Source organism: Culex pipiens, chromosome 3 (genome assembly GCF_016801865.2).
Source record: "Culex pipiens pallens isolate TS chromosome 3, TS_CPP_V2, whole genome shotgun sequence".
NCBI lineage: Eukaryota > Metazoa > Arthropoda > Insecta > Diptera > Culicidae > Culex > Culex pipiens.
Window position 1 is genome coordinate 26,342,426 of NC_068939.1, and position 21,078 is coordinate 26,363,503.

The 21,078-nt window shown below is 34.7% G+C and overlaps 1 protein-coding gene across 3 annotated transcripts in view; it reads right to left on the minus strand.

Moving 5' to 3' along the window:
• Nucleotides 1-2,058: 2,058 nt before the first annotated feature.
• The window catches only part of LOC120417409 (calcium release-activated calcium channel protein 1-like), a 65,527-nt gene continuing 46,507 nt past the window's right edge, over nt 2,059-21,078 (minus strand). For 2 of the 3 annotated variants that reach the window (XM_039579451.2, XM_039579452.2), the window contains exons 3-4: nt 8,946-9,089; nt 2,059-3,186 (exon numbers count right to left, since the gene is read on the minus strand). In XM_039579451.2, coding sequence (XP_039435385.1) covers nt 2,677-3,186; nt 8,946-9,089 — 654 coding nt within the window. In that variant the 3' untranslated portion in view covers nt 2,059-2,676. Of the gene's footprint in view, nt 3,187-8,945; nt 9,090-9,179; nt 9,653-21,078 lie in introns of those variants that run through there. The other variant, XM_039579453.2, reaches the window with a different exon arrangement.

Below are 21,078 nucleotides of genomic sequence, written 5' to 3' on the forward strand. Positions count from 1 at the left end.
GGGTTTTTGTCCCCTAAAACATATCAAAAAATCTCGAAAATCAAAAAATACGTATTTTGGGAAATTGAGTTTTTGTGAAAAAAAATGTTGATTAAAAAATCTACTTTTTTTAGTGAATCTATTTTTTCTCTATAGTCCTCACCAATACCTACAACTTTGCCCAAGACACCAAATTGATCAGAAAATTTACTCAAAAGTTACAGCTATTTGAAAATTTACGTACAATTTTTATATTGACAACAGCCAAATTGTATGGTGAATTGTATGGGTGAACCAATGACACAAAATAGCTTTTTTGGTCATAGGGAAGGTCCACACAAAGTTTGAGCCAAATAAAAAAAATACAAATAAAATCCATTTCCGGTTTTGGTAGAGAATTGCTCAACAATCAACATTTTACTTTCTGACAAAAAAAAAAATGCACAATTGAGACTTTGAAATAAATCTGTAGAAATGTCAATTTAAAATTACAATACTAAGTAAATTTTATTCAAAAATTATATTTAAAAAATATATTTTTCTTGATCTGAAAAAAATAAAAAATTCACCGATTTACAAATTTGTTAATATTTAAAACTGTAATAATTCAAGCATAAAACAATTTCAAAATTTAAAAACAAAAAAATCCACAATTTAAACTTGAGCAAAAAAAAAATATTATTAAAAAATACAACTATTCAAAAATAAAAAAAAAAGATAATCAAATTTTAATTTTCGATAATCATTGCTTCAAAACCTCAAAAATTATTTTAAAAAAAATGCAAAATTGATTCCAAGATTCTACAATTCAAAAAAATATATGATTATATATGTCCAAAAAATCCTTTAAAATTTCGGACAAATTGGTGAAGTTGATGAGAGATGAGTATGCTCTGCTCGTGGACTCGCTCTAAAGTATTGCAAAAGTACAAATGTTATAAATTAAGCAAGGTAAAATTAAGAAAACATTAGGAATAAAGGAGATATTAGACTACGACAAACAAACCCGCACATTTTGACAGTTTGCCAGTTTTTCTGCGTTGTTTGTTCGCGTTTGCAAAAACATCAGCTTGCATACATTTTGTCTTGATGGAGCGTTTACCGCAAACAAGTCAAACGCGAAAAAGTGCGAGTTTGTTTGTTTGTTAGCCATAGTCTAATAGCTCCTAAAATCGAAAAATTCAAAAGAATAAAAATTAAAAAAAGCAGGAAATTTTAAAGTTTAGACAAGTATTCAAAAATATAAAAAAAAACTTTTGAACTTTAAAAATTAAAACACGGTTCGTACTCAATTAATCGAAAATAATTACAAAAAATTAAAACCAAAAAAATCAAAATACGAAGTTTAAAATTGTAATGAATTTTTTAAGTACAATTTTTTATAAATTCAAAACTTATCAAGAATTTAAATTTTTGAATACAGTTCGTACTCGATTATCTAAAGTCCTTCCAAAATTTAACCGCATGCGGATAATCGAATCACGAAATTTTAATTTTTCTCAAAATTTGGTTCTTTAACCTAAAATATGACTCAGAAAATCTGATTTTCTGGAATTCAAGATCGTGGCAAAAAAGTTCTTACATAAGAAATGAATGCATTAAGAAAAGAAGAATTTGAGAATTTAATTTTAGTTTTGCAGTCAAAAAATTAGAAAATTTTAGAATTTCAAAGTTTTCAAAGCAAACAAAATATAATTTAATAATCCTAAAATGAAAAATAGCATCTTAATATTTTAGAATATTTTTACAATCATACAACTCGCATTTGAGAATTTTTTAATTGGTCGCGGCCAAAGTCAAGAAAAGAATGCGCCTTGGCCGCGTTCCTTCCGAGCTCCGTACTTACCTTTTATACGCAACAATATGTATTGTGACCAGGACTGAGCTGAAGGATAGTCGTCGACTAACAAGTTCTTTGACAAAAATGTCACCCTCCTCAAACAGTTTGGCGCCCTCAGCAGGGCCCACGAGAAACTTTTCATTTTGCAAATTTGCCAAAATGCCATTTTTTGCAAATTAAAAAAAAAGAGCCTAAGGGAGTGACTAATTTTGCAACAAAACAAAACAGAGAAACACAGATTTCTTATAAAAAAGGTAGTTTTTATTATCGTTTATTTTACACAATTAGTGAATTCATGCGATGTAGGAGAACTTTTATACAGAATATACAATCGCAGGTCACAGTCTCCTCCTAGCAAAAAGTTCAAAATTATACAAAACAAAAGTTCGTCAACTGTTAAGATAACCTGCGCTCGTTTTTACATTAGGTTGGTGTGTTTGTGTTCGTTTAACAAAAATTTCACGCCTCATTCGTCTCATGCTGATTCCCTAAATTATTGTTTATTTAATAACACTAGCTAGTATATTTAGTTTACTTGTAATGTAGGTATGTCTTTCGTTCACTTTTTTTTATTACGATTTTAAGCGCTTAATTACATTGTTAGTGTTGGGTGTTTGATTTGTGGTCAAGGTGAGTAGTTGGGGATACTTTAGTTTTACTTAAGAATAAGTTTGTTTAGAGAACTAGTGGAGAAATAGTGGTTGGTTTGGGTGGGAAGGTTGCGCGATACTGAGATAAACTTAAGGGGAAAACAAGACTTTCTAAATGTCTACGTCAAGTGAGCTATAACAGCAAAAAAAAGAAGATAACAGAAGATTTTGGAAATCACAATCACAGTGTCGCCCTCCGGGCGGTCCTCAAACGATCTGCACCGACTGGTACGGTGGCCCGTGGTGATGCTGATGGTCCAGATTGTCCTTGAGCATCTCCAGCTCTTGGATCCCGGACACGGTCACCTCGTACTTGTGCGTCATGAGCGAGCGGTAAAAGTGGAACGCAAACGCGACAAACACGACCAGCACGGGGATGAGGACGATGCAGGCGGACCAGGCGGCGGTCGTGTTGAGGTCGTAAAACTTGACCCAGCACAGGATGGCAATCTCCAGCAGGAACAGAATCAACCCGAGCAGCGTCGAGAAGGCCCACGCCGTCTCGATGTACCAGTGGAGGCGCTCGTGCGGGGACTCGTTGACGAGGGAGATGCTGTGCAGATTGCACACGGTTTCGATGTTCGGCAGGATGCACGTGCTGATCATGAGGGCGAGCATGTGGACGGCGACGAGGAGCGTCGTGCAGATGGCGAACGCAATCAACATGGCCGGTGGGACGTTCGTCTTTTCGTCCAGCTGGACCTCCACCATGGCGACCTGGAAAGAGAGAGAGAGAGGAATATTTTGAAAAATCAACTCATTTTTAATAATTAGAAATTAAATGAATTCAATTGATTTAGAACTCCTTTCAAGTGTAGTTTCAAGTTTTCAAGAATTGAAGAAATTAAAGAAACTAAAGAAACATTTTGTCCCTCAACAGATTTTTATTCTTTACGTTTTTCTTTAAACGGAAAAAGTGATATGTTCTAAGCTATCATCAAGATACATTTAACATAGACCAAATCGTTAAAAAAGCATCAATACATTTTCGAAAAATTAACAACATTATATTTTCACCTGAAACCACCCCGATCATCAATCAAACTTAAGGTGCAAGGTGAAGCAAAAAAAAAACTTCACAGTTCACGTTCAAGGTGGTGCTGCTGTTGGTGGTGATTTCGTTCAAAAACAAGCATGTGAAAAAGGTTCTCCCAGCTGTGTAGCATTCCTGCCGCCGTCTACAAATTTCGTTTGTGGGTGACAAAAATCACCGCAAAGAGCGACGACCGGCGTTGGCAGTTTCCACGACAAGTGCACTTAATTTTTAAGTAGGGTCGATTGACCTAAAATTGTGCTGAACATGTTGAACTTTTTATTTTCAAATACTTTGAAATATGCGGAATGTGAAATTACAAGTTAAGCCAACAATTGGTACCATTACCCTATAAGCTATGCTTTACATTTTTACGACCTCGGATGTAGAGCTAGCTATAGGTAAGGTAAAGTGTGAAACAAAATATGTCGTGTTTCGTTAATTTTATAGACGGTATTTTTCAAGACCACATAGTAGGCCACATTCAGACAGCCATGATGCGACGTCATGACCTTAGCCATGAATCAGAGTTTGCGCACTGATCCAGAAAAAAAAATATTCAAAAAAATATGATTATTTCCAACGCATCCTAAACCCATTCAAAGCGTACCAAGTTTAGTGTAAAGAGGAAGAATGCGCGAGCGACAAATTTCGGTAAATGTTTACACTTTCTGGCTTGTTGTTTGCCGAGTGACATGCCAACAACGATGCCGTGCCGGCGCGCTGATGATGATGCTCTTGGCGGTGTGTGCGAGATAAACCAACAAAAACAGTGTTGAGAATTACGTTTTTGTTTTATACTGTTGGATTTTTCGGCGTGAAAACATATCTGGAGTTTTTTTTTTGAAAAGGTCCTATAAACCAAATTTACAGTTTTTGCTTTTTGGGTGTTTTTGGAACCGCCTTGAGTCAGGGATATTAAAAAACACCCAAAAAGCAAAAACTAAAAAATTGGTTTATTAGACCTTTTTAAAAAAAAAAAAAAAAAAACTCCAGATATTTTTTTAGCAGCAAAATAATTGAAAGAACAAAATATCTGATATAAGTTCATTTTGCATCCCAAAGTGCCTCTAATTATTGAAATCAATCTATTTTTATCAAAATTTTTGTAAATTACTTTTCGTTTGCTTATAGAATTTAACATAAAAAACTGTTGGCAACAAAAATCTCATTTTCGAATTCTGACTTTTCCAGGACCTCAAATAATAGGCATTTCTTTATCAAAAAATGCCCTTAAAAAACTATTTATTTTATCCATCAATCAAAATTTCTCAATTAAACAAAATCAACACATCCAATCAAATTGACAGTTTTATTAAAAATAAACATGAACACAACAAAAAAAACTCCAAAAATTTAAGCACTCATAATCTTGATTAACCCTCTACAACCTAACCCCGCCTCTGGACGGGCTTCGATCTAAAATTCGCCAAAAATTAATTTTTCAACCAATTTTTGATCTTGCTTTTTGAAAGAGGAACTCTCAAAATTTTAGAAAATTTAAGGGTTGGAAATTTAACTTGTTTTATGTGACTTTGCCAATGTTTTTGAAAAAGTCATTTTTTTAGGGGTCAGCTTTGGCTGTGTTTTGCCTTCCTCACCTCAATGAGGAAAGGCTATAAAATCACTCGAAAAATGAACTTCTTTATTCGACCTCGTAGACCCACCTTCACGTATACCTATCGACTCAGAATCAAATTCTGAACAAATGTCTGTGCGTGTGTATGTCTGTAAGTCCGTGCACCGAAAAATATGCACACGATTATCTCCGAACTGGCTGAACCGATTTGGACCGTTTTTGTCTCATTCGATCCGTCTTGAGGTCCCACAAGACCCTAGTTAATATCATGAAGTTTAGAAAAGTACTTCAAAAGTTATGCTAAAAAAACAATTTTAACAAAAGTCCGGAAGATTGTAAAAAGGGTGGTTTTTGTAAGAAAACCCATCATGCTATATATTGTTATAAAGGTATTTGAAAGACCTTTCCAACGCGTTCAAAAAATTGAAGATCTGACAACCCCATCAAAAGTAATGAGCACTTAAGTGTTATTTATACATTTTTTTGAGGCCGGATCTCAAATATTTTGAAGAAAAAATTGTCCGGATCTATCATGCGACCCATCATTGGATAGGTAATCAAAAACCTTCCCAAAAGATTGAAGATTTCACAATCTTATCAAAAGTTATAAGTACTTTAGTGTTTTTAATACACTTTTCTAAAGGCCGGATCTCAGATGTCATTCTGTAGCAGAAAATGTGAAAACAAGCAAAAAATGGAAAAAGTAACCTCCTGAACACGGGAAAAATAAAAATAATCGAAAAAAAAATTTGGGCAGTACAGGGTTAAGTTTGTATTAATCGGTTTGAACTGGAAAAAAAGCGAATAAATTATTCCATTCTTTTATTTTGGTGGAAAAATCAATGTTGATTTATCAAGATTTAATTCATTTTAATGAAAACTTTATGACTTTATCACTGATATTATTTTGCGAAAATTTTAAACAGACAAATTGTTTAAACATATTATTTTTATTTCAAAAAGCATAAAAAATTCCAATTTTAGTCCATCTACTATTTTTTTAAATATTTATGATCCAAAAAATATCGATCACATAGAAAAAATATTTGAAATGGCTTAATGAATTTGGTTGTTTAGTTTAGTTTAGTTTTTTTTTAATATTTCCTACAAAAAACTTCTGCCAAACTCAAGTTAGAATCTTTTTTTTAATTTTAAATCAAAACGAATTTCGATCGATGTGTTCAATTTTTGCAATGAAATTTGAACACTTTGTTCGTGATTCTTAATTTCATTAACGCTTGTTCAGCATTTTTGGAACTATTTTTTCTCCGTGCAATTTTTGAAAAAATAATAACCAGGCGGCAACATTTTTGTCCGTGCTTCTATATGGCTTTGAAAATGCCATGTTTCTCGAAAAAATACTCAAAATTATTGTTTTTCCAATATGGGTATCAAATGATTGGATTTTTTCATACATTCATTCATTTTGCAATGTGGGTATCAAACGATCAGGTTCTTATCATACATTTCGAATATAATAACAACATTTTTTGAAAATACTCAAAATTTTCTCAAAACTACGTATTTTCGAAAAAATACTCAAAATTTCCGTTTTTAAAATGTGGGTGTCAAACGATCGGGATTTTTCATATATTTCGAATGTAATAACAATATTTTTTGGAAAATACTCAAATTTTCACAAAACTACGTATTTTCGAAAAAATACTCAAAATTTCAGCTGTTACAATATGGGTATCAAACGATCAGGATTTTATCATTCATTTTTTTTGTAAGAACAACATTTTTTGAAAATACTCAAAATTTTCTCAAAACTACGTATTTTCGAAAAAAAATCAAAATTTCCGTTTTTAAAATGTGGATGTCAAACGATCGGGATTTTTCATACATTTCGAATGTAATAACAATATTGTTTGGAAAATACTCAAATTTTCACAAAACTACGTATTTTCGAAAAAAAAAAATACTAAAAATATCAGCTGTTACAGTATGGGTATCAAATCGCGATTTTTTCATACATTTCGAATGTAAAAACACTTTTTTTTTTGAAAATACTCAAAATTTTCACAAAACTACTCATTTTTGAAAAAATCTCAGAATTCGAGTATTTACAATATGGTTATCAAACGATCGGGATTTATTCATACATTTCGTATGCAATAACATTTTTTTTTTTGGAAATACTTAAAATTTTTAAAAAGCTACGTATTTTCGAAAAAATACTCAACATTTCAGTTTTTACAAAATGGGTATAAAACGATCGGGATTTTTTCATACCTTTCAAATGTTACAACATTTTTTTTAAATACTCAATTTTCACTAAACTACTTAAAATGTATGAAAAAATCCCGATCGTTTGATACCCATAATTTAAAAACTGAAATTTTGAGTATTTTTTTCAAAAATACGTAGTTTTGTGAAAATTTTGAGTATTTTCATTTTTTTTAATAACTTTCGAAATGTATGAACAAATCCAGATCGTACAAATAAGCATCAAAACAAATAAAAAATCAACTAATGTTGCATTAAACCTGATTTGTTAAGCTTTCAATAGTGAAATAATCCATTTAGCTCAAATTTCGTAATTTTTGATTTTTTTTATAAGGCATGAAAAATGTAGTCCGTTCTGCCTCCAAGTGGATTTTAATTTAACACTTCCACCACCAAGCCTCTAAATGATTTAAAGGTTCCGTTGTTATTTGTTTACCTTGGTAGTACCATCTAGTAACATTATAAGCATTGAACAAACTTTTTCAAACAATCTAACTTTTCAGAAAGCTTATTCAAATAAACTCGAAATAAACAACTTTTGCGTGGTTTTGTCAGTAAATTTAAATTTTTGCTCATAATTCGAAAAATACAATAAATTCAAATGTCGTTTTCGGTGTGGTGATGTTATTTGACGCCTTTTGTAAGACGCTTACCTTACAGTTGGTCTAAATCCATTCTAAAGACCAAAAACAGAGTGGCCCATGCAGGCATGCCAGATTTTGAAGATTTTCGGGCACATCACAAAAACGCAAATGAGTTTAACTTGATGGCAAAATTATATTTTACAAATCTGTTTTTGACAAAAGAAGCAAAACATTGTTATCTTTTTCGTGAGTAATTCATTTAATTAAAAATCATCGAATAACATGGCAAAACAATACGTTTGAGCATTGAGCCTCGAAAATCTTCAAATGTGGCATCCCTGGGCCCATTCTGCACCCTGGTCCATTCCCCTGCCCCTATACATGTCATCCTAGGCTTAGATAAGCCATTTTTTAGAAGGGTGTAGACTTGATTTATTATGTCCACTAAAAATTTAGGTAATTCTTTATTTAGAAAAATAATAATCAATGTTTTATTGAATGAATCGCAAGACTGCATGGCATTTGTCATTGTTTAGTTGAGACTGAAGAACTTAAGAATTGTTCTTAAAATGATTTTAAAGCAAACCACCGCAAATAACAAAATACATTCCGTATCCACAGTGAATGTTTCCACCCCGTCTGATTGCAACTTATTCCAATCTGAACGTCGTCCAATCAATCGCAAATTAAATCATCTTCTAAGTGTTTCATCGATCACGAGGGGGGCTGTCAATCCAACCCTCCTCGTCCGGTCCCCCCTCATCAACCAATCATACTTCTCGGCTCCGCGAGGATGAAGGAAGCGCAGAGCATGTCACAAACGAAAAATTTTAATTCTGCGATTTAATTATTTATAAACCACCACATCACAAACACAAGACGATCGCGATGTCGCGCCAAGTTGAATAAGCGCGCGCACTGATGGGTGACACAATCCGGATGACGCCGCCGGTGGGTCGGTGGCCACCCTCTGGCAGACCCTGACCGTGACACCTGCTCTTTTAGACTGTCGCGTCGTGCAACTACAGCAAGTTTAAGGGCGGGCACTCACCATGGCAAATCCGGACAGCAGCGCCGACGTCTTGCTGGACGCCTTCAGCTTGGCCCGGCTCAGCTGCAGCTTCCGCCAGGACAGGTAGTTGGGCGAGTTGTACTCATCGCCCTGCTGGGACATTGTGCTGAGCGCGGAACGTCGCTGGAATAAGAGAACGAAAGTTAGTCAATTTTCTAATAATTTAGAAAAAAAAATCTTAGCTTCTAGTAAAGGTCAACCGGAATCGCTTACAATGGCGGCACCCTCGTCGGCCAGGTAGGCACTGGTTCGATTCGCGGCCCCGAATCCGCCTCCTCCACCACCACCGGTGGCCGCAAACGCCGAAAGACCGTTGAAAATGTTCGCACCAGTGTTGCCAGCACCACCAATTAGCGGCGAATGTTTGTGCTGCTGGACGGAACCACCGCTCGGAACGATGGTGCCACCGGAAGCAGGAGCAGCAGTTATTCCGGAAGACGCCGACTTACTCAAAGGTTTGTAGTACGGCGAGTTCGGGCAGAGATTCGTTTCTGAGCAGCTCGGGTGTAAATGCATTGTCTCATGTCTTGCCGGGTCGACTCGTGTGGGGAAATTCAGTGAGAAGGTGGGACGGGTTATGCGCCGGCGCGGAACACTCTCTCTCTCACTCTCTCGCGTTTGTTCGCTCTCTCTCTTGCTCAATGTTTGTGCCGTGATTCGATAAGTACACTATACAGGTAATGCTGGGAGTATGCGGCTTTCGGTGCTGTGGGATTTACTCGATTAATCTACTAAGCGCGAGCGGATTGTTGTTTGAGCAAAAGATAAACTTGATTTTTGTTTTATTATCTCTTGAGACGACGGGGCCAAACTAAGAATATTTTGTAAAAAAAAGTTGAGCAATTCTCTACGAAATCGGCCGATTTCAATTTTTGTGTTTTTTTTTTTTGTGGTGGGCTTCCCTATGGCCAACAAAGTACACTCAAACCCCGATGGTTTGACACCAACTGTTGTCAAACGAACGGGGGTGACTTTTTAGTTTGACACCCCTTTTACACGGAGTTCACACACACTATCAAACGTTTGTTTTTATAGTGTGCGTAAGCGCCGTGTAAAAAGTGACAGTTCGTCACTTTTTAGTTTGACTTTGACCAACCACCGGGTGACCAAACCAAACTAAAAAAGTGTCAAACGAAAAAGTGACCAACCATCGGGGGTTGAGTGTAATTTAGCATCAGCTTTCCAGATAAAAATGGTATCAAGGTAGTTAACGATGAAATTATCGATGTTAGATAAAGATAACTTTATTCATTATCGTTATCGTTATTTCGACAATCGGCAATAATCCTTTCGACGAAAACGGACGAGAACTCATTTTCAATATATTTCAAAAAATTGGCTCAATCCAAAAAAATCATGTTGAATTTTCAAAGCTAAGATTAGCAAAATTAACAAAATACCGTATTTTGCTCGAAAATACTCAAATTTCCATAATTTGCAATATGTAGGTATCAAACGAAGCAAAATTTTATACGCATTTTCACTTTATTGGAGATTTTTTTGTTATATAACCAAAATTTTCGCAAAGTACCGTATTTTTTTTTGAAAATACTCTAATTTTTATAATTTGCAATATGGGTATCAAACAATTTTAAATTTAGTATGCATTTTCACTGTTTTAAAGTTTTTGGAATGGAATACTATTTTTTATTTAAAAAACGTATTTTTTAAAGTTCGCAATATGAGTTTTAAAAACTCTAATAAAAGTAAAAAAGAATACCAAATTTCGTTTCGTTTGATACCCATATCGCAAATTATGAAAATTTTAGTATTTAAAAAATATATATATATAGATATTTGAGAAAAAAACGAATGAAAGTAAAAAAGCAAACAAAATTTCGCTCCGTATTGAAAATTATGAAAATTAGATGATTTTCATAAAATGAAGTATTTTGGGGAAATTTGAGCATTTTGCAAAAAAAAACGTTACTTAATCCACCCTTAGGTGGTTGGTGCCTTCCTCACATTCGATAGAAAGGTCATTTAGTTACCTATGCAAAGATAGGTCGCATGATATATTTGGACATCGTTTTCATCAAAATATCTGCGATCTGGCCTCCAAAAAGTGCATAAATAACACTTAAGTGCTTATAACTTTCGATAGGGTTGTCAGATTTTCAATGTTTTGGACGCGTTGGAAAGGTCTTTTAAATACCTTTCTAAAAATGTATAACATGCCAGGTTTTCTTACAAAAACCACCCTTTTTACAATCAATCCTTGTTAAAATCATTTTTTTAGCATAACTTTTGAAGTACTAAACTAAATTGCATAATTTTTAAAAGCGACTTATGGGACCCCAAAATGGATCGAATGACGCCAAAACGGACAAAATCGGTTCACCCAATGTCGAGATAATCGAGTGACAATTTTTTGATCAACATCCCACACACACACAGACATTTGCTCAGAATTCGATTCTGAGTCGATAGGTATACATGAAGGTGGGTCTAGGAGGTCTAATTGAGAAGTTCAGTTTTCGAGTGATTTTATAGCCTTTCCTCAGTAAGGTGAGGAAGGCAAAAACTTTGGTATGGTGAAAATTTCGCATCTTTTGATACCAGTATTGAAAAAAATGGAAAAATACGTCATTTTGTAAAAAAATTGTATTTAACAAAAAAAAAAACTCTAAACAAAGTGAAAAAAGCAAACCAAATTTTGCTTGTTCGAAACTCATATCGTAAATTGAGTATTTTTTTTTTTCAATTTCAATTCGGTTTTATTGGTGAATAATCAAGAACAATGAGTTATTTTGAAGTTCATAACAAGGTTTTGGAGTTCCTTTCAGCTGTGTGTTGCATCATAATCCATTTTGGAAAAAATATTTCTTTGACTAAGGCACTAACAGGAGTAAGAAAAATAAAAAATAAAAAATTACGAAAAATTTAGTATTTTACGAAAAAAAAACGTAGTTTGTGAAAAATTTGAGTATTTTACAAAAAACTAACTCTGATAAAAGTGATAAAGCATACAAAATTTCGCTTGTTTGATATCCATATTTCAATTTATGAAAATTTGAGCATTTTAGAAAAATAAGGTATTTTGGGAAAATTTCAAAATTTTACAAAAAACACAGATAAATGTGAATAATTGTGTAGTTCGGTAATTTCGGACACTTATAAAGGTGAATAAGAAATAAAATTTTGCATCGTTTATATCCATATTGAATGTTATCAAAATTTGTTTTTTTAATGAAATAAAGTATTTTGAGAAAATTTTAGTATTTTATAGAAAAAAAAACTTTTATAAAGGGACCATCCACAAACCACGTGGACATTTTTTTTTGGAATTCCATACACCCCCCCCTTCGTGGACAATTGACCATACAAAAAAAAAAACCTTTTTTGTATGAAGCGTGGACAATCGCCATATCCCCCCCCCCCTAAAATAAAAACGTCGAAAGAATTATGAAAAAAAAAAATAGTATTTGCATGCAATTCAGTATTTTGTGACAATTTTAGTATTAAAAAACTGTAGTAAGGCCGGTGCAAATATTTTCCAAAGTTTAAGGCCCACAAAGCAGAAATTTAAAATTTTGTTTGTTGGACTTTTTAGAAAAAAAACCTGTAGAAATACCGGTTTCGGTATCTATGCCTACAATATATTGATAAAGTCTTTTAAGAATTTTAAAAATGACAATTTGACTGAAAAACACTCTAAAAGAGAGATTAATATTTCATAACCAATAAATTTCACACGTGATTTTGAAAGTATTTCGGAGATCGGTTAAAATAAAGCCTAGATTTTTATTAAATCCTCAATATTTAAAATGTTCACTCTGGTGGTGTTAAAATATCTGTTATTTAATTTTATGTAAGTAAAAGTAATAACAGAACTTTTTACTTGTATTTGGAATTTTTGAGTTGGTTTACTGTAAAGGTTATTTGAATTTGTTTTAACAAACGCGAACATTGATTTTAACAAAAAAAAAATGGTTTGCATTGAAACATTTTTTTTCCTAAAAAACATATTTAAAAAAAAATGCCTGCACTTAATAATTAATTTGAATGAAAAAGATGGCAGCCAAAATATTGAAAAAATGCATTTAGTAATTTTTAAGGCAACCAACCATTCAAATTAGTCTAAAATGGGGTCGCAGAATTCGAATTTGTTGTTAAAAGTTAGAAAATGAAAATACATGATTTTTTTGTTCATGACTCGATTATCCGAAGATCAATAATCGTATAATCCAGTCTGGACTTTATTACAAATTTGATCTTTTAGTTGTAAGGTCAGCTAGTTCTTGATTGATGCTGATTTATTTCAATTGAATCACAACAGTTTTTTTTCTATACTTAACGATGCAACAGTTAAACCAAATCTCTTTTCTCAAGAAGCTGCTAATCTATCTCTCGAAAGTAACTCTCCCTGCTCTGAGTATAGCATTTCTCTCAAAGTCACAAGATCAACTCATTAGCAAGAGTACGCAAAAGTACGAGAGAATCAACGAAATTTATTCGCTATTTGTATTGACAAGCCACACAGGCCGCAATTAAACAAACACGAACGACTGAGTGCAAATTGCTTCCAATTGCCAAAATAATTTGAAATCTTGAAAACTACCTACTACGAGATTGATATGAATATTACAGTATTACATCAATACAAGGTGACAACCATTATCGCGTTGAATTTATCGCAACACAGAAAAAAACAGAACAATTCTGAATTAATTTGGCTACAAGGTTTACAGCAAAATACATGACTAACTGTGAATGGGCGACGTGGAGCACGCACACGCTTCACTTCCAACGATTACAAGGAGTGTTGGACAAACATACGAACCAACTAACAAGCAAAAAAAAAATCAAACAGCAAGAAATGCTTGCAAGAAGAAGAAACGATCGACTGAACATAAATGGTGCTGGGTAGACTGGTTCAAATTGTTTTAGTTTCGATAGAAAATTTAAAGTTTCTAAGATAAAAGATTGTTTCATTACACGGTCAATTTTTTAAATTTTTTTTGTGGTTTATTTCACTAAAATTGCGAATGTAAAGCCAATTTTGCTAATAATGTTCGTCATTTTAACAGTCATTTTGTCAGAAATACGTAAATTACAATGAATTCTGTAGTAAATTTCCAATAGGGCGAAACCTTGGATATAAACAAGCAGTATAACGTGAGCTATCACTAGAGCAAAAGGGATAGACTGTTTGTTTACACCCAAGGTTACGCCCTTTTGAAATGTTACTACGAAATTTATTGATTTTAAAAATAATCTTTTGGAATGGAAATAAGCTTGAATCATGGATCGCAAAACTATTTAAATTTTGAGAAATTTTTTGTCCGCTGCAGGGTTGTTAAAATATCAAAATATCAGCTCTCAGCAACTACAATTATCCCGCCTGAATAATCATGCCTCAAAAACAACTGCTCTTTTCTCCTCATTGAAACTCTCTGCGCCGAACATAGCCGAACACGTTTTCGTGTTTACCCACTCGCGATTGACATTTTCCTTTTCTCTCTCATTCCCGCTTCCACGATCATCCTACCGCAACAGCGTTTAACCACAAAAGCCACCACAAAACCAATTTCGCAAACGCAGTTTAACGGGACGTCATGCGTGGTCGGTTCCATTACCATCTCGCGTTCTCTCATTGCAGTTTTCGGAGAGATTGAGAGACTCAGCGGTGAGAGCGCATAGTCGAGGAAAAGGGGAGGAGTGATAGAGGGAGAATGACATCGCTGGGAATCACGAGACACAAGAAGAGATCTCACAAGCTATAGTGACGGCCGCTATACTCTCGGATGTTTTTGGTGCAGAGATAATCAATTGATAGCTTTTCTATCACTCATTTGCAACACTGGTCCGCTGATTATTTAAAAAAATGTTGATAGCCCAAAATTACAGAAACAGTTTTTTTTTTAATTCAAAACAACATTGAGATGAAGAGTAATAAATTAAGCTAGTTTTAATAATTGTAGTTCTTTTTATGGTTAAATTGTTTCTTTGACATCTAATTTAACTTAAAAAAATATTAAAGCAAATGTCCCTGTATTGAACCAAGTTCACTAATTAGACCCAAGCAGCAGAATTACATTTTTATCTAAGTCAACAAGAAATATTGCGAAAATTTTTAAGAATAGAAATTATTGCATTGCATTTTTATTTTATATTTTTTTATATGCATAATGAAATTTCAAAAAAAAGTGTTCACGTGGTATATGGATGGTCCCAGCGCATTTTCGTCTGACTAGAATAGACACATGAGATATTTGTGTAAAATGCTTATAGAATAAATATAAACAACTTTTAGTGAAAGTCAAATTCAACAACAATTTTCACAAAAAGCTGCTCTAATGATTGGTGTACTTGGTTTTAGTTAATTTCAAGGAACACTCCGGATTATCGAGCATCATTCAGGCACCACCGCTTAGAGTGATGGGAACGGGTATATATCCCCGATTGGAAAGAAATACTTGATAAGTATTATTAAAAATATTTACAATTGTAAAACTTTATTTTGAACCAGCCTAACGTCGCAGTTTTGTGTGTCACCGCCGATAATGTGAATCGAGTCACTCATATTAATCAAATGTTCGCAGCAAGCCATGAGTCGTTGCCTTCCATAGAATCGGCCGATTAGCGGCCTGCTTGGTTTTCATTTAGACAAACGCGATTGCAGCAACATAATTTACACACACACATTAATGACAAGGTTCTGGAGAAGCCCCACTTGGTTACACAAACAATTTAATCAGTCACTTTTGCAAGTGCAATTTATTTAACAACTCTCACTAATTCGGCGCGGAAACCCGACACAAATCAGTCCGCGATCGCGCTGAAAAACAAACTAAACCCACCGAATTGGTTATTGGTCCAAGAAATTTTTCGAATTTTCAGCACAACGATCTTGGCGAAAAGGAAAAAAAAATGTCACATTTAGTTTGAGAAAAATAAACTTGGCTCGAGAGTAGCATGCAGGGTTGGGGTTCACTAATGCAGGTTATTTTTCATCGTCGTCATTTTTCACGTTGTTTTTTTTTCTCTCATTTCGATGTCAGCGTGCGAGGAATTTGACACAAAATGAGATTTTTTTAAATAATCTTACACTAAAGTCATCAAAAATCGCGCAAAAAATAAGTTTTGCGTGAAAAACTGACAAACTCGCGTGATCTTCGAAAGTCGTACTGAGAAAAGCCGTCGGTCGCGATCGCGCAGAAAACTCAACTGAGCCGAAAAGGTTGAGGCGTGTGAGGTTTGGAAGAAAAGAGAGAGCAACGTTGGGTGAATGGAAAAATAGCAAACAAAAAACAGAGCCGAGAGGCGATCGACGAAGACACGGAGACCGGTTTTCTGTGTACCGCGCCAGTTCAGTTGATTTTGTTGTTTGTTGTTGTTTTTTTTTTAAGTTGGCCCTTTTGGTGAGTGTGAAGCCAAGTGGGAAGTTAAAATCATCTGGATATGCTCTAAAAGAAATTGAAAAATAACTGCAAAAGTGTTTTTTAATTTCAATAAAAAATATATATTTTGAATTTTAAATAAAATTGCATTGGGTTGTTGCTCATCACTTTTTTTAAAGAAACTTCAAATTTTTTTAATGAAAATTTTAGTGCAATCAGCTAAAATGCATACCCCTGCGTTTAGAATTGTATCACTATGTTTATAAAAAAAAACTTTTTTTGTGATTTTTCGATGTACCCTACCGCAAAAAGTTTTTTTTTTTTTTGAAAACTTTTGATTGATTGATGATATTTTTATTACAAATGTATTATATTCCCTAATAATTTTAAGAATAACCAGAGCTTGACTTGTCGATATTCTCAATGTTTTATTTTTTAAATATGGAACAAAAGTTCCATAAGTTTTAAAATTTGATCGTAATATGTTGTTTTACTACTACAAAAAAAAAAAAGATAAAAATACATAATAAAATTAATTTCAATAAGAAAGCGAAGTACCTACCTAAACAAAAGATTGAATTTTATAGTTTACAGTGTAGTGAAATCGAAACATCATAAACATTTTTCTATTTAAAATTACCCTTTAAAATTAGTTCTCCCGCTGTGCTCTTGTGTGACAGACGTGTGGCAGCCGCGCGCTCGCGGCTTTGTTTACGTTTGGAGGTGTCGGTTTTTTGCGGGTCAAAAGTGCCGATAGTGGCCGTCGTGGTTCTTTCGGTGGACTTTCCGCCCCAACATTCCGAGGAATGGAGGCGAACGAGCGCAAAAGGAAGAAAGAGGACGATAGCAAAGTGGAGCAGAATCTGCTCAACAACAACAAGTTCAGCCCGCTAGCGGAAAACAACAACAATGCCAGCCCAGCAGGAGGAGGGGACGCCCCGGCGGTTCCAGCACCCGGCCAGTCGGCAAGTAAACAAAAGCAACCACCTCTGGTGGTGAAACCACGGATTTTTACAAGCTCGTGGCGATAGTAAATTTGGTTTCGACCCGATTTACAAACTAACCCGATTTGGAACCAAAGTGACCTGCTTCTCTGTCAATGATTTTGACAAGTTGCAAGAGCTCCTCAAGAAGAAGAAAGTGGAATTCTACACCCACGGCCGAAGAAGCGAACGATTTCACCGGGTCGTTCTTCGTGGTTTACCTGATGAACTGAAACCGGATGAGGTCAAGTACCTGCTGAAGAGGGATCTAAAGCTGGACGCGCTGGAGGTGCATGTCATCAAGCGGAAGGAAAAGTCCACCGTGGACGAAACTCCGTACATTGTGGTCTTCCCCAAGGGATACACCAATCTGAAGAAGCTCTCTGCAATGAAAGTTGTGGCAAGCACTATCATCCGGTGGGAGGCCTTCCGGGACAAGCAGCCGAACTTGACCCAGTGCAGGAACTGCTTGCAGCTGGGTCATGACGAGTGCAAAGTCCAAGATGCTGAGCCGAAGCGGTGTGCCAACTGCTCTGGAGCCCACGAAGCCACGGACCGCAGCTGCCCCAAGCGTGCGGATTTCATCCGGAGGCGCCAACAGGCGTCGAAACCGAAACCGCCGGCAAAGAAGGCGGAGAAGCAGAGTCCAGCAGTTCCGGCGTTCGCGCCGGCGGAGTTCCCTCCGCTGCCGGGCGCAGTTCCGGACGGAAAATCGAAGGATCGCCCTCGCCCCTCAGGAAGCAGCCAAGGAAGCAGTGGCTCCCGAGACGGTGGAGCCACGAAGGAGGAAGCCAGGGAGGTGCTCTACAGTTCGGCTGAGCTGTGGGCCATTTTCTCCGAGTACATCGCCAGGTTCAAGACCTGCAAGACCCGCTTGCACCAAGTAACCCTCGTCTGTTACATGATCTCGAAGTACGGAGTATAAAGAGTTATTTTTGTTGTTATTAGGGGCAGGGGGGGCAGAATGGACCAGGGGGGCAGAATGGGCCACCCTTGGTTTTGGGCTTTAGAATGGATTTAGACCAACTGTAAGGCAAGGGTCTTATAAAGGACGTCAAATAACTTCACCATACCGAAAACAACGTTTGAATTCATTGTATTTTTCGAATTATGAGCAAAAATTTAAAATTATTGACAAAACTACGCAAATGTTGTTTTTTTCGAGGTTTCCAAATAAGCTTTCTGAAAAGTATGATTGTTTGAAAAAGTTTGCTCAATGCTTATAACATTACTAGAGGTTACTACCAAGGTAAACAAACAACAACGGAACCTTCAAATCATTTAGAGGCTTGGTGGTGGAAGTGTTAAATTAAATTCCACTTGGGGGCAGAATGGACCACCCTTTTCCTGCCTTATAAAAACAATCAAAAGTCACGAAATTTGAGCTAAATGGATTATTTCACTCCTTGTAGCTTCACAAATCACGTTTAATGCAACATTAGTTGATTTTTTACTTGTTTTGATGCTTATTTGTAAAAATAGTGTCTTATTTCAACATTTTAACACTATTTTCAAAAATGTTTGTTTTGGTAAGTGACTATTTTTATGAAAGTTGTCTAACTTCATGGAAACTATGTTATAAAGGTCCCTTAAGTCATTTCTTATTTCCCTTCAATGTTGTATTAGATGGAATGGCTTGTTTTCTAAGGTGGCCCATTCTGCCCCACAGGGTGGTCCATTCTGCCCCACAGGGTGGTCCATTCTGCCCCGCACCCTGGAAAATTAGTCGAAAAAACATTTTTTTAAAGTGGTTCAAAAATAGTTCTAAGCTCAAAATTTCATCAACCAAGTATAGAACATTGAAGGGAACATCCCAAAGCATAAGCCTATTACACTGAATTCATATTTTTTTATGTTTTTCTATGGTTTTTGGCGCATTTTACTTAGGCGGACCATTGTGCCCCCCTGCCCCTATATATTACACTTTAATCTGATCCTCGGTTCCAACCTGGTCGAAGCACCTAATAGGACCTAATAAAAATAAGTTATGAATAAAAAAATACCCTTTAAAATTTTGACAATTTTTTTTTTTCAAAAATGCATTCTGGCAAAAAAAATTCTTTGTCTTTTTGTCTTTTATATGGTGTATTGAGTATTTTTTTCATGCACAGAGTGACCCCTCGAATCCTATTTTCAAATTCCTGACTTTTCCCGACTTTTATAGAAACTCAAATAGTAGGCATTTCTTATCTAAAAAATAATTTCAAACAAAACACTTTTATAAAAAGTTAATATCAACTTTAATTTTTTTAATGAATTTAAAAAAAATTAAACTATTGACAAATTTTGTTTAAAACAGGAACTTAACAATAAATTCCTAAAATGAAATACTTCAAAATGGAAGCACTTATTATTTTGATTCCGAGTAGAAACACAAACAATTAGTCTTTGAAAAATAAAGCTTTATGACGTTTCGCGTACACACACTAGCGCACCATTTGATTTTGCTGGTCGGACAAAATTTAACCTCAATCTTTTTCGTGTACGTACACGCAATACATGCGCACGTAGAAACCTCTATAACGGAAAGCTCAACAGTATTTATAATTTTAATGTTTATTTTGAAAATTGGCAAAAGTATATTTTTTGATACTTCTTTCAATTTAAAATTGCAAAAAGGTAAAGATATTTAAAATTAATTTTAAATTTATTCTTTCAGAGAATTTAGAAAAATATCTAGCAGTTCGCTTAAAACAAGTTTTTAGTAAATTTTTATTTACAGTGATGCAAATATTAATATTGAATTTTTGAATCAATGTGGACTTATCTAGTTGTCAGTATTTAACTGCTTTAATTTTTGTTCAATGAAATAATCAGTTTGATAAGATTCTATGTTTGATCGGCATTAAGAAAACTGTGATTACAAAAGCCGACTCGGTCCTAAACAGGTTCAAGTACCATTAAGGACATAATAAAAATAATTTTATGAAAAAAGATTCTATGTTTTACCACATATTTTATATGAAATATTTGTAGCGAAAAAATCTTTAAATATATTTATAATTACTTAAGAGGCAGTATTTGTAAATATTGCTCGGTTTGTTCTAGAGGTCGTATCGAGGTGCTCCGATTTGGATGAAACTTTCAGCGTTTGTTTGTCTATACATGAGATGAACTCATGCCAAATATGAGCCCTCTACGACAAAGGGAAGTGGGGTAAAACGGGCTTTGAAATTTGAGGTCGAAAAAACATAAAAAATCTTAAATTTGCTCGCATTTCCGTAAAACTTCATCAATTCCAACTCTCTTAAATGCATTCGAAAGGTCTTTTGAAGCACTTCAAAATGTGCCATAGACATCCAGGATTGGTTCGACTTTTTCTCTTAGCTTTTGCAAATTACTGTCAAAAATGGATTTTTTTAAAACGTTAATATCCTTTTGCAACAGCCTCCAACACCCATACTCCCATAGGTCAAAAGATAGGTAATTACATGGCCTATAACCCTACGGTACTAGCTTTTTGGCCAATCGCAGTTTTTCTCATAGTTTTTCGATTTTTCTAGAACAAACATTTCACAACGTTAGTTTTTGCCCTGTAGGCCGCCATAGCGGCACTTTTTGGTCTCAATTTTGTCATATTCGGAATCCGCCAACAATTTCACGTAAGTTATTAGAATTGGAGTTGTAAATTTGATTTAAAAAATAATGAAATAAAACATTTTTGAAAAAAGAAATAAGATCTTATTTACCCTGTGATCAATACGTCAAATGCTGTATCAAGTAGGCGAAAACCTGTTTTACCCCTAATCCAAAAAATTGTTAAAAAATATTTTAATACATTCTAAA